This window comes from Spea bombifrons, chromosome 9 (genome assembly GCF_027358695.1).
Source record: "Spea bombifrons isolate aSpeBom1 chromosome 9, aSpeBom1.2.pri, whole genome shotgun sequence".
In the NCBI taxonomy this organism is placed as follows: domain Eukaryota; kingdom Metazoa; phylum Chordata; class Amphibia; order Anura; family Pelobatidae; genus Spea; species Spea bombifrons.
This window is the reverse complement of record NC_071095.1, coordinates 39,478,651-39,493,205: the sequence shown is the minus strand read 5'-3', so window position 1 is coordinate 39,493,205 and position 14,555 is coordinate 39,478,651. Positions and strand designations below refer to the sequence as shown.

General features: G+C 38.5%; 1 protein-coding gene across 1 annotated transcript in view; it reads right to left on the bottom strand.

Moving 5' to 3' along the window:
• The window catches only part of SPTBN5 (spectrin beta, non-erythrocytic 5), an 88,740-nt gene extending 76,332 nt beyond the window's left edge, over positions 1-12,408 (bottom strand). The window contains exons 1-6 of the mRNA XM_053474453.1: positions 12,338-12,408; positions 6,427-6,549; positions 2,010-2,177; positions 1,522-1,638; positions 766-923; positions 166-394 (exon numbers count right to left, since the gene is read on the bottom strand). Of these exons, the coding sequence (XP_053330428.1) occupies positions 166-394; positions 766-923; positions 1,522-1,638; positions 2,010-2,177; positions 6,427-6,543 (789 nt within the window). The 5' untranslated portion in view covers positions 6,544-6,549; positions 12,338-12,408. The remainder of the gene's footprint in view (positions 1-165; positions 395-765; positions 924-1,521; positions 1,639-2,009; positions 2,178-6,426; positions 6,550-12,337) is intronic.
• Positions 12,409-14,555: the final 2,147 nt, after the last annotated feature.

Below are 14,555 nucleotides of genomic sequence, written 5' to 3'. Positions count from 1 at the left end.
GGTGTGGAGGGTGGTCATCTGGGGAGGGGGGCACTGACCATTTGTTCTGTAAGGGCCCCCAAACCATTTGATGGTGGCCTTGAAAACTATTAGCAGTATTAAAAATATAATTGCTTTAATGTGATTTAGCCTTTTGGCGAAAGAAAAAAAACTTTCAATACTTACATTGCCAATTCTCTTCTGTACGGTCTGACCTTGTTTCATCTTGGAGAAATAGTGGTAATATAAAGACACATACGTCATGATGGATTTTTCATCAGGCTGTGGGATCATCACATCCTCGGCGTCAAGGAGCTTGTATATCCCCAGCTTTGAGTCCGCTACATTGAAGGCATTGTTCAGATTGTACAGTGACTGGGTGGATTTAAGAGAATGGTAATCTATAAGATCTGGCCTAGGATACAAACACAACAAAAGGATGATCAAACAAAAGAATCTTCAAAGATCATCAAATAATAGAGAAAGGGAGTGGGGTCCCAGAAATCACTCTGTGGCCCCTGCATTTATGTATCTCGGAATCAGAGGAGGCTGTAGGCCTTTAGGTGCCCTAAACAAAGAGTTAGCGAGACCCCTTCTTATATACAATTGGTGCATGTGAATAATTATACGTAAACATAATGCATATGATTAATTTACAAAATCTGACATCAAAATGTTTTTAAAGCAATCTTAATGTATTAAAATGATAGTCACCTTTTCATCAACAGTTCCACCAAAAATCTAAAAAAAAAATTATTTTTGTGTTATTTTGCACAATCCAATTACCTGTGAGCGTGAATCAAAGCATTGAAAGCCAGTCCATCACGCCAGCTTCTGGAGAAGTCCTGCACGTTCACATTGGAGTAAGTGGCTGTTTTGCGTTGACACCAAATAAGCAGAGCTTCCTTGGCAGATACTACGGCCGCGCTGGCACCAAACTCGTCCTTGTGCATTGTTACAGGAGAAAAGAGGCACGATGAGGCAAGAGTCATAATTACAACGCATACACTATGGAAAAATGCCTAAATCATCCCAAAAGCACCAAATATTTGAGCGAAACTAAAGCGGTCAATATACAGTTTCATACATTTTAGTTTTACGGCCAAACTGAAGCTTTCATTCTAGACTTTGTTGCTTTCAAGTCCCCACCTATTAAAATGTGTAATACTGATTCAAGACAGCACCAAGCCAATGTCCCCAATTTTGTGTAAAGCCATGAGAAAGGATGTGGAATCTCTGCTGAGATACAATATGTAGCCTTTAAGTATCACTAATACAACTGAATCAAGAATAAACAGCACAAACTACAAGCATTTTCATAAATACACTATATTATGTTTCTAAAACTGGATAAGCGACAACCACAACCTGAGGGTGGTGACCGCCCTGAAATTTAAGGGACAATCCAGCAGTTCTTCTCAAGATGATGACGCACATCTGCTACCATTAGTACAATTCTATAATGGCTATTTCAGTCTGTGAATGAAACATAGTATCACTAGGTATTAACCAACAGCAATACAACCAAAAAATAATGCTTACCTTGTCTAGAGTTATGGATGAAATCTGGAAGCGGAGAATGATAATCCAGATAAGGCCCAAAATTAATGTCCGATCTCCATCAACAATATTCTCTGGGCCTATTAACTTGACAGGCACCTAAGTAAAAAAAAAAAAAAAAAAGCATATTTAACTGAAAGTCTACATACAAATAGACAATAATTACATGGAGGTATTGAAAAGATTTGGATATGCACTGTATACTTAAAAAGTTGAGTGTCAATTTTGTTCCATTATAGAAAAAAAACCACATAATTAATAATAATAGCAACACTGTAGGGTGGTAAAAGAGTCTTATGGTTTTAGTAAAAGAAAAGAAAAGAAATGTTACAGGGTCGTAATGTCCAGCGAAGAAGAACAGAAGTTAATCTGTCTACAGCAAACTTTAAATAAAAAGGTATGCCCAACGTTCTTTAAATCTCCTTAGCAGACCAAGGGTTAATATATCACATGCCCTCTTATATTATTACCTTGGATTTAAGGAAAGTTAGAGCCTTGCTGTTATTTTCTAAGAAGTGCACCCTCATCTTTCCTCGAGCAGGCTTGGGCAACGGCTCCCCTGAAATGAATTCCAGTAGACGTAGTAAGTATATTCCATCCTGCAGATCGATGTATATGTCCTCAATCGGAATGCTGCCCTGTATGGGAAAAATAATATAAGTGAAGAATGTATGGTTACAATTGGACAAATAATATTATAATGAAAAAGCATTTCGATACCCCAATAACAGACTATGGAGTGGGGTTATATATATATATATATATATATATATATATATATGTTTGTTTGTTTTTTCGTTTTTTTTTTATTATTTTTTTTTTCATAAATGTATTTATAATTTATTGAGGTGATGATTATGACATCAAAACAAAATATATAGCCAATGCTTGTATGTGGGATCTGGACTTGATAGCTTGTATTACAGTGCCTTATTATTACATTATTATTACATTAATAACATATTAATATTACACATATGAACAGTTCCTAGGGCTCAGATGAAGTTTGTGAGAACTGAATACAATTGGGCATCTGCTCTATGGGGGACCCTAATAATAATAAACTTTATTTTATATACAATTGTATAGTGCAAGACATATATATTTGTTATCTTTGTCTCTTCTGTCATGTTTGGTTGACTAGGCCTGAGTGACTAAAATGTAATTCTTAAAGTTTAAAGAGGCCAGCAAACTTTTCCTTTTTAACTTATTCTTCACTGGTGATTTGCCAACTGTGGCAAGTAGTCCTGGGATCCACATGCCACTGTCCGTGGTTCGACAGTCACATGGGAAGGCTGGAAATTAAATTTACATTCTCACAAAAAGTGTAATTTATATTCTCACATATCTTTTTATGCTTGATTTTCACAAAAAATATAAATTCCCAATTTCACAAAAACATAAACTAAAATATAAATAACCTAAAACCTTATGAGATAGACCTATGGCTCCTGAATTCAAAACAAGACCAAGGACTGATTAAGGTCTGTTTCTCTATCAGGAAAAATGAGCAGACTAGATGAACCGAATGGTTATCTGCCGTCAAAGTCTATGTTTCTATGTTTTCTATGTTTACATGCGCAGGAGCGTCTTGCTATGACAAAGTTTGAACTGCCCAACCATTTAGCTAAAACCAATATATTGGCGAAATCTGAACAGAAGGTATTACAAGATGGGTCTTCAAATGAGATTTATTGAATATCAAAACACACAAATGAGTCACTGAAAAATGTCATCTAAAGTTGACGGTAGCAAAATATAGCTGGACTGTGGCCATTGCAAGCAAAAGATAAGAATCAGGGAGGGACTTTTATTTGAGATTAACATGCTACGAATGCTAGGAATGTCATGCTCTTTAAATTATAGGCTCATAGAAAATAATGAATTTGCATTCTAGAATGGAGAGAGCCTTAATCACTCGCAAACACATTTATTGCCACATAAGTATAGATATCATTCCCAACACTTTTATTGCAGGCTGTCGTTCAGAGGTCATATAACTTTAAAAGTGATCTCACTGCAACTCATACAGTTACTTTCTGTTCCAAAGTACTTCATATGCTGAGACAGAGCAAGGGTACTAAGGGACTACCTTATGGCCATATACAGTCTCTCACAAAAGTGAGTACACCCCTCACATTTTTGTAAATATTTTATTATATCTTTTCATGTGACAACACTGAAGAAATGACACTCTGCTACAATGTAAAGTAGTGAGTGTACAGCCTGTATAACAGTATAAATTTGGTTTTCCCGCCACACACACTTGACACCATCTGAAAAAAATAAGTTTATCTTGGTCTCGTCGGACCACAGGACATGGTCTGCTTGTCTTCAGCAAACTGTTTGCAGGCTTTCTTGTGCATCATCATTAGAAGAGGCTTCCTTCTGGGACAACAGCCATGCAGACCAGTTTGATGCGGTGTGTGGCGTATGGTCCGAGCACTGACAGGCGGACCCCCACCCCTTCAACCTCTGCAGCAATGGTGGCAGCACGCATACGTCTATTTCCCAAAGACAACCTCTGGATATGACGCTGAACACATGCACTCAACTTCTTTAGTCGACCATGGCGAGGCCTGCTCTGAGTGGAACCTGTCCTGTAAAACCGCTGTATGGTCTTGCCCACCGTGCTGCAGCTCAGTTTCACACCTGAGACCTTGTAACACTAACGAGTCACATGACACTGGGGAGGGGAAATGGAGGGGAAATGGCTAATTGGGCCCAATTTGGACATTTCCACTTAGGGGATGTACTCACTTTTTTTGCCAGGTTTAGACATTAATGGCTGGGTGTTGAGTTATTTTGAGTGAACAGCAAATGTACACTGTTATACAGGCTGTACACTCACTACTTTACATTGTAGCAGAGTGTCATTTCTTCAGTGTTGTCACATGAAAAGATATAATAAAATATTTACAAAAATGTGAGGGGTGTACTCACTTTTGTACCGCTAATAGGGGCCTCTTTAACCTATTACTGCATATATATATATATATTACCTAAAAAGGAAGAAAAAAATATTTATTTATTATTAGAATTCTACTCATGGAAAACAAGATAATTGTAAGTAAAATAACGAGCAAGCTAGATGTTTCCAAACTATTTTGCTGGAATGCACGAAACTGTGTGCCTTTATACAATGCTCTTAGTTACCATCATTTTAATATGAATGCAGTTATGATTCACCACCTAAATGGTATAAAGATAAGAAAGTCCACGGGAACTTCTATTTTCTTTCTCGGTTTATTCTTAAAAAAATGTAAACGTAACCTAAGTAATATTAGCATTCACAGTTTATTAACCCCTTCACAGGGTATTAACTGCTTGAAGTTTTATAGAACAGTATTTCTCAAACTGGGGTGTGTGTACAACACAAGGTACTTCCGAGAGAGCCAGGGGGTATATTCAAGCACTTGTGTAACTTTATAAAAATAAGAATATATTAATGGTACTCTGCAACATCTGGGTGCTAGAAGAATATATGTTACTATGCTGCTAAATGCTGAGAAACATTGTGCAAGAAAGGTACCATAATCTCCAGTTCGAGAATGCTATATTTGTATCATCAGGGGGTTTGAGCACTTTAAGTAAAAATCTTGACCTCAAAGGTAATAGATTTGCGAGTTTCAATTTGTATTTTACACATATGCACTACAGAAACAATGCAGAACTATACAGGAATCCAAAACTGAAATGGTGATCTGGACAGCTGCATTCTAGAAATTCTAGAAGCATCTAGCGGTAACAGCTTAACCCCTGTGGTAGACCACGCACACTCACAGAGCAAGGGTGCAGAGTGCTAAAGCATGTATCTTGTAAAAATCACCTGTCCGTCACTCACTGCAGAGGTTCTAACTTCCTCTGGAAACAACATCAGTACAAACACAGTGAAGCTTCATGAAAAGAGTTTCCATGGCCGACTAGCTGATCACAACTTGAAAATCACTATGTGCTATGCCAAGCATCGGCTGGAGTGGTGTAAAGCACCCCACTACTGGACTCTCGAGCTTCAATATCTGGAAATCTGATGGACGAATCTGGGTCTGACGGATGCCAGGAGAACGCTAGGCACTGGAATGTATAGTGTCTGCTGTGAGGTTTGGTGGAGGATGGATAATGGTCTGGGGCTGGGTTTGGTCAGGGTTTGGACACCTTAGCTCCAGCAAAGGGTAAAGTTAATGATACAACATACAAAATGCATTTAAGATAATTGTATGCTTTCAACTTCAACCGGCACCAGTTTGGGGAAGGCCATTTTCTATTCCAGCATGAAGCAATGTATGAAGCAATGTCCCTAAAGACATGGTTTGATGAGTTTGGTGTGTAGGAACTTGTTTGCCCCGCACAGAGCCGCTGACCACCTTTGGAATAAATTGCAATGCAAATAGCAAGCCAGGGCTACTCGTCCAACATCGGTGCCTGACCTAACAAAGTCTTTTTGACACAAGTCCCCACAGACACACTCCAAAGGCTTGAGGATAGCCACACAGGTAACCAATAATAAATTATTTCCAGTTGTAGACTCCAAAACAGGTGATTTGAGAGGCTACATAGATGGGCTGACAAGACTCATGTGGCAGGTATATCAAACCAAAAGATGAGGTTAAAGAGGGCACTGCTTATAAGATTACAATTTAGAAGTTATGCGAATATTGAAACTGCACAAAAGTGGAACACGCAGTTTACACTTAAAACTTGAAAGATAAAGCACATAGTACACAGAGCCAATAACACAAGCCTCTTTGATCAATTTATTCTCTGCTGTTTGGCCAGTAAGTTGATTAATATTTCTTTCCCAGCAATATTCTTCTGATATGCCCATGGGCAGCGTAAAATCCTGGATACAACCTACAAGCACACGCTAGTACATGATGTTCCACTCACGTGCTGTGCGTAGATGTTGTTCATCCACTTTGTGAATGTCTTCTTCTGCATGAACATGCGCTGCTCCTGTAGCTTTTTAATGTGCCCCTTCTCATATTCAGATCCCTCTTCGTCCATCTCAACCTTGACGGGATGGAGAATAAATATATTTTATGAAACATTACAGGAAGAACATAAGATCTCCAAAATGAATATTGCTGTGAACTATTCCAGAGGAGATTTCTACGTTGTGAAAAGTGCAAAAAGAGGTTTTTTTTCGTCACGAAACTGATAATATCTATGCTGTAATTTGAGTTTGTGATTTTTTTGTTACGAAGTGTATTTTTATCATTTAAATTAAATAAAGGCCATAATGCTTCCGTCTTACATATTGATATGATTGTATGGAGTATATAGCCTTGTTAATGTTCTTGATGTTAAGGAAACAAGGTTTGTAGACTTGAATATCACATGAATGCTCTTCACTTATAACACCCTTCTATTCACCTTCCTTTTAATGCAGGTATTACAGGTTTCTGTTTCTGTAAATTGTTAATCAATAAAAAATATAGATATTATAAATCCAGTGGCGTCGCTACAGGGGGGCAAGGGGGGGCAATTGCCCCCCCTACGTTATTCCTTGCCCCCCCGCCGAATTTGTAACCCCTTGACTGCTAACGACGGCATCGTGCCGTCGCTAGCAGTCCCAGTCAGGTGCTAATGACGGCACCATGCCGTCACTAGCACTACCTTACCTTGATGGAGGTCTGTGGACCTCCATCACCACCTACCCCGGTGAAGGGCATCACCGGAGCCACCCGATCTGCCCGGTGACGTCTCGCGCAATGACGCGATGACGTCACCGCGCAACTTTATTAACAACCGACAATTGTCAGTTAAAGAGGTATGGGGGCATGCTGCTTAGATGCCTGTATCTCAGGCATCTAAGCAGCTACATACCCCCAACATATACCATTGGAAAGGTAATCGCCTCGCCTTTCCAACGGTATATAGCTTGTAAAAAAATAATAAAAAATATTAAGTTAAAAAAATAAAAATGTAAAAAAAATGATTTGGGGGTCTCTAAAGGCAGATAAAAAAAGATCAAAATTGCCTAGAGACCCCCAAATTATTTAAACAAAGTAGTTTAACTTAAAAAAAAAAAAAAAAAGTTTAAGTATTCTAGCTAAATGATCACTGTGGTAGCCAATGTTACCACAGCGATCATATAGCTATAAAAAGTCACATTCCCTTTTTAAAAATGGCTGATACTAATTTTTAATCCTATGATCCCTTTGATCATGGGGTTAAATTTAGCCAACGGTAGAGGGAGGCAATTTTTGAAATCCTGATGAACTGCAAATATTATTAAAATCAGCCATTTCGCCTGTGCGGTACGTGAGTAACCATCTCATCCCTGGAGCGCCTTGCATTTTTACTGCAAAACTTATTTTTGCTGTAAAAGTGATTTTTTTTTCTCCCTTTACCATCATTTCTTTGGGATTGTAAAGGGAAAGAATGGTGTGTGTGCGTCTGTGAGTGAATGTATGGAAAGAATGGTGTGTGCTTCTGCGAGTGAATGGAGATATGAAAAGCGTGTGAATGGTCAGTAATTAGGGTTGAAGCCTTGACGTGGCATTACTGCTCACGTAGGAAGTTAAATTATGGCACAAAAAGTACACATTTGCAAAAACGACATCCCTTGGCGCATCAAATGAGGGGCTGCATGTGTTTCTAGTACAAACATGGAGTGCGCAAGACACAAATGAACATGTCGCTATGGATAGAAAAAACATATTTTCTAACCAAAGCGACATATTCCATCATTATTTGTGCACTCAACTTTTGTCCTAGAAATACATGTAGCCCCTCATTTGAAGCTCCAAGGGGCGTAGTTTCTTAAAATGGATGAATTGTCTGAATGAGGGAGAGCATGAGTTAATATGTGGATGAATTGTCTGAATGAGGGAGAGCATGAGTTAATATGTGGATGAATTGTCTGAATGAGGGAGAGCATGAGTTAATATGTGGATGAATTGTCTGAATGAGGAAGAGCATGTGTTAATATGTGGATGATTTGTCTGAATGAGGGAGAACATGAGTTAATGTGATTGTGCGTATCATAGATGTATAATTGTGAAAGGGCAAATATGGCACTAGCAGGATGTTTGAGCCTTGGGGACCAAGATGGCACAGGCAGGGTGTATATGGGACAAAGATGGCAAATCGTATGTGTGTTATCTGGGTGTGCAACCTGTGATCTATCCCTGTAATTTAGGGGGTTTTAAATATACCATTAATGCCGTGTTTTTATGTGAATTCCAATTGATCTATACCTGCAAAGCTGGGTTTGTGTGTTCTTCTGTAGATCCATATCTGCTATGCTATGTTTCCATACATTATTTATGTATACCTGCAAATACAGGGTTTGTATGTCTTGTTCAGTTGATTAATACCTGCAATGCTGTTTCCATGTATTTATTTGATCTATACCTGCGATGCTACGTTTCATATATTATTATTGTATACCTGCAAATACAGGATTTGTATGTCTGATTCTGTTTATTTGATATATACCTTCAGTGCTGAGATCACAAGTGAATTTCAATTGATCTATACATGCAAAGCTGGGTTTGTGTGTTAATGTGTTGATCTATACCTGCTATCGGCAACAGGGTCTAATATTTATATATATATCGGCAGCAGGGACTAATATTAATTTATATATCGGCAACTGGGGCTAATATTAATATATTTGGGCAGCAGGGGCTAATATATATATATATCAGCAGCAGGATCTAATATTAGGCCCTTAAATCATTTAGTGCAAAAGTTAAGGTATTGTGTTGTTTAAAGGATTTCAAGGATTAGTCTTACTAAATTGTGGCTTCAGGCTTCCCATGTTGAATGATCAAGTATTGTATTGTCCAATAACAAAAGTATAATTCCATAGCACATTACTTTTGGCAATATATATATATATGTGTGTGTGTTTTTTCAGTGGTATGATTTAATGGTGGAAATTATTAATGCCCCCCCAGTTTGACTGTGGTATCTTGTGTGCCCCCCCTATATATTGTTTCTAGAGTCGCCACTGTATAAATCGCATGACCAGTGCCACACTAAGCAGCTTTCTCAATAATACCTCTCCAAACTGAACGTCTCCCTCTTTACCATCCCAAAAACAGACCAGAAAAGGGTTACTGGATGTAATCCACATAAGCTTTATTAAAACCACAAAGTTGCCTTTTAATGGTAGCAAATAAACTTCACGTACATTAATGTGAAACACCATACAACATTTTTCAATGTTGTATAACAAAAACCGATTGAGATTATAGTTTGCAGAATCAGAGGCAGCTAAGTACACCATACATCATAGTTGAACCTGGGGCGGACTGGGGATAATGAGGCGACCCTGGGACTTTAAGACCAGCCACCTCCTAGTGTAGCTGGATATGACAAACCGCACGTCACGTCACATTTTTATGCTCGAATATTGTGTGGCCAAGCATAACCTCCCATTGGCTGCACCCTGCCGCACCTAATCTGCTGTTGGAGAGGCAGAACGGTTGAGTATGGATCAATGCCTGGTGTGCCAGGCCTGGTGGAACCTCAGTGTTCACCTAGGAAACAAGTGCTTCCATTGATTTCTAATAGCTAATAGAGAAAGTAACACAGAGCCTGGGCAGGAAGCTTTCTGGTTTTAGTAGAAGCAGCCAGGGAGGAGGAACATTTGTCAGAAGTCTCCAATAACTAAAGAAATCAGTCAGTAATCTACAGGCAATACAATTCCTGACTGCTCTCCGTACTTCAAAATTGGGGTTTTTGTGGCCCATGGTTGGCTTGACATTTTGTCCAGTAATCTCAGACAGCCGCTGCATCTAGATTTAAAGAGGCTCACTCGAAAAAGATACAACGTTTAGCGGACAATATGCACCCACACATTTCTTCTTTTATACAGCTTTTCGGTATAATCATAGAATGGTTTTACCACATCAGTTTAAAGGGCTGGATGCCACAAATGCCAGGACTTTTCTGTGGATCGCACTCTCCTTCATAGAGCCGTAGCTAGCTACTTTTGTGTCTGAGGCAGGAATGGAAAATTGTGCCCCTCAGCAATTTTTTTACAGAGGTTATTTTATTTACGCTGCCCTTAGACACCTGCCTCTACATACCCCTGTCCATAAACACACACATACATACGCTGCCCTTACACACCTACCCATAAACACACATATACACATACACTGCCCTTACACGCTGCCTTTACACACCTGCCCATAAACACACACATACATACACTGCCCTTACACGCTGCCTTTACACACCTGCCCATAAACACACACATACACATACACTGCCCTTACACACCTGCCCATAAACACACACATACATACACTGCCCTTACATGCTGCCTTTACACACCTGCCCATAAACACACACACTGCCCTTACACACCCCTGCCTTTACACACACATACACATGCCAGCTTGCAAACACACAAATACCTACACTGCTCTTACACACACCTGCCCATACACACACACAAGCTTACAAACAAACACACACACACACACACACACACATACACTCACCTTTCACCCATTTCTCCCCATCTCTTACCTTTCTCATTTTCCATCCTCCATCTTCCATTCTGTTGTGGGAGCGCAAGGTCTGTCATTTCAGACCTCTGCTTTTGTGCTCCCTAATCACTATGTGTTGGCTATGGATGCAGAGCATGGGGGTATGATGTCATATCCTTACGCTCGGCATCATTTGCCGGCACATAGTGTTTAGGGAGCACGGAAGCCGAGGTCATAAGTGACAGACCTCACGCTCCCTACTATTGGGCTGGTTAGAGGGGGTTTGTGATCTCCCCAACCAGTCCTGCAGGCTGCAGCTGCTGAGTGGGTGGCTGTGCGCCCCTCGCAGCTGTGCCCGAGGCGAGTGCCTCTCTTGCCTCACCCTTCCTAAGGCCCCTGTCCTACAGGCTACACAAAAGCTGTGGATACAAAGGACTACCAATAGCATGCCATTTTATTTGTCAAGGTTAATTAATGAGAGAAAATGTGCCGTTATCAGAAAAGGCCTTTTAACCTGCCGTATAAAAATTCTTCAGGATGACAGCTCCTGGCAGCACAGACTTCTTTCCCAGCTCAGCAATGGGAATGCTATGTTAATCAGTCCCTTGTGGGACTACAGCTGTTAATGTGTCTAGGATGTGAAGTGGGGAAAGCTAGCTAAAGAATGTGATCTAGTGTTACAAGCAAGAGGATTTCCTATTTCTGGGGATTAGGCTAAAATTCTCAGATCTGTAAATCGTATTAAGAAATAAAAAGGGTGTTTCCCTCAATTTAAGCTCCTAGGAAATAAATGTAGAATAAACAATGTAAGTTTTTGTTTGTGTGTTTTTGTTAATATTTTATTAAGAAATTATTTGTATGATATTGTGACAGAATGACCTGTCATACAGGGGCCCAAGGTACTCAGAGATGGCTCCAGCCTGGCTGCCAAACAGGCAGGAACTCCATTGTTTAATTAATCCCATCAATAGGATTACTGACTGGGGATTAAAGGTTGGGTTGAATACATGTATCTGTTAATTTATGTTAATGAAGTTCTGTGGCTATATGAGTCTATGTTTTACTACAATAAGCTGTTCATTCCTGCTTTACTCAGTTCAAGGTAGTTGTGTGTCTACTTATTGGGTACACATAGCAGGGTTCCAAGGTGCGCATGCTGACTGGTGCTGGAAGTGATTCCGGGGACAACAGGAGGATACATGTGGGTGATCTCTGGGAGTTACTACAGCTCTCTTGGTGAACCCGTTACAGATATGATATATTATAAATTCAAAGACATGTTATATGTGGAAATATGTAAATAAATAAATAAAAATATATTTTAAAAAAAGGGTGTTTCCACTCACCAAGCAAGTGTATTAGAGTTCGAGGATAGACAGAAATCAAACCCTATTAGAAGTAATATAAGGGGAAAGACCTGTAATATAAAGAAAAAGCAAACAAAATATCAGCAACAAACAGTGCTAAGCCAATAATAATCAGTTCACATACAAACAAGCTTTCATAGGATGGTTTTAGTAGTGATCATGGGCTGAATGTCTGTTATGCCAAAAGATATAATTTTTGATATTATGTTCCGTGTATATTATACAGTCTATACAATATAATGGAAAATATTGTCTCATACCTTTGGAACTCACTTTCATCCAACCTCCAACTTTTACCCTCCACTTCAATATTCAAGAAAAACATCAAAATCTACTTTTTCAGATAAGTTTACAACCTTTTTTAGCCACAACTTATTTTAATTGCCACTGATACGTCCATGTTTATATAATTGTCACATCTCTCCCTCTTTATCTATGCCTTTTTATGGACTGTAGAAAATGTTGTGTAAATTGTTGGTACTATATAAATAAAAGAAAATAATAATAATTACAGTATAAACTTCATCCAGCAGAACAAAATACACCTTTGGCAATATGGCCAAGTGTACAACCATCATCTTCTGAGCTCAAAGCATGTCGAATTTCCAATGAACTTTAGGAATTCGAGGCTGAGACACAAGTCATGTAACAGTGGGCGAGGAATCAAAAAAGTGATATACCATATGTCGTTATCTGAATGTCTCCACCTAAAATTGCTAAAGTGCATTGGACACTGTGCGTGTTTTTGGATCTCAGAGCAGGGTTGTTATCAGACATGCTTATGTGTTTTTTTTAGTCCAAGAACCTCATTAAAACGATACAAAATGATACAAAACAATATACAAATTACAGTAACACCATACACTTAACATTCTTTTGTTCATGGAGGTTAACATCTACCTTTGGTGGGGAAAGAAATTAGAGAATACAATTGATGAACGAAGGTGAGCTATGTGGATGTAGAAAATTACTCATTATCGGGTAAAAAAACAGTGTGAATTAACCCAAGAATATTTTGAATTTCGATTATCAATTGCAGTGTATAGCAAGTTGTTATTTGCAGAATCAGGTATGTTCATATCTGGTAGAAGCAGAAGGACCAAGGAAGTTGTGGGTCAACTACCCCCCGACCGTTATCCTCAACTGGAAGACAAGCTTACTTCTTCAGCAGAGCTACTTGATGGGTGCAGACATTAAATATGAAATTTAATTTACTAGCGATAGTGGCCTAAATTACGCATATGTTTTAAAATCAAGGTTCTAATCAATACCAAATATTTTTTTTATGGGGAAATCAAGTATCGCACATATAGGCAGAAAAATAAAACTGCAAATGCATTGGTTGTTGGTGAGGCAAATAACACTGCTACTATTACAGGTATGTTGTTGTATAATAATCAGACTGACTTCAGGTCTCACTAGGGTAAAAGCAAAAAGTTGAAACAAACGCGTCATTATGTAACTTTAAATCATGTAGGTTTGATGAATGTATCATAAAATTAAATGACAATGCTCAAACAGTATTGCTTAATATGCCTGTTGGACCAATAACCCACTTAAAGTTATGTTGGCCTAATGAGAAGTTCATTATGGGGAAGTAAGTCTGAGCCATATAACTGGGTGTGTTACATGGGACTCATAAACCATTATAGAAGTCGCTACATATAAAGTTCAATAAACTATACCGTGTTAACATATTAAGTATACTAAATACCGTAATACAGTATAAACGTGACATGTTCACTTTTACATGAAACGGTTAACCACAAAATATATGTATATCGCACTTTGCACTTTCATAAGAATCCAGTAACAGTAGTTTATTTTTTATTTTTTTTAAATAGAAGGAACAAGGAGCAGAATCCCTTTTAAATGGTTTTAATGTATAGTATTAAGGAGTCATCATAATGTAAATTTCATTCTTTCAAGACATCACAAATGATCACGTCTTAAACCGGAACCTTGTTTGTAAGAACTATGAATTCATCTGTATAATTCACACACATCAATATATTCATTAGACATAGTGTAAAGAGTGGAGATAATTCAAGTAACCTTACATTAGCCCCCAATAATGCAATAGTAATCTCAAAGATAAAATACTGTCAACCATACCATAGGGATCATACGGATATAACAATTCCATTCAATTGATTCTAATTATCAAGTAGAGCACCAGAAGCTAATGTGCGATTAC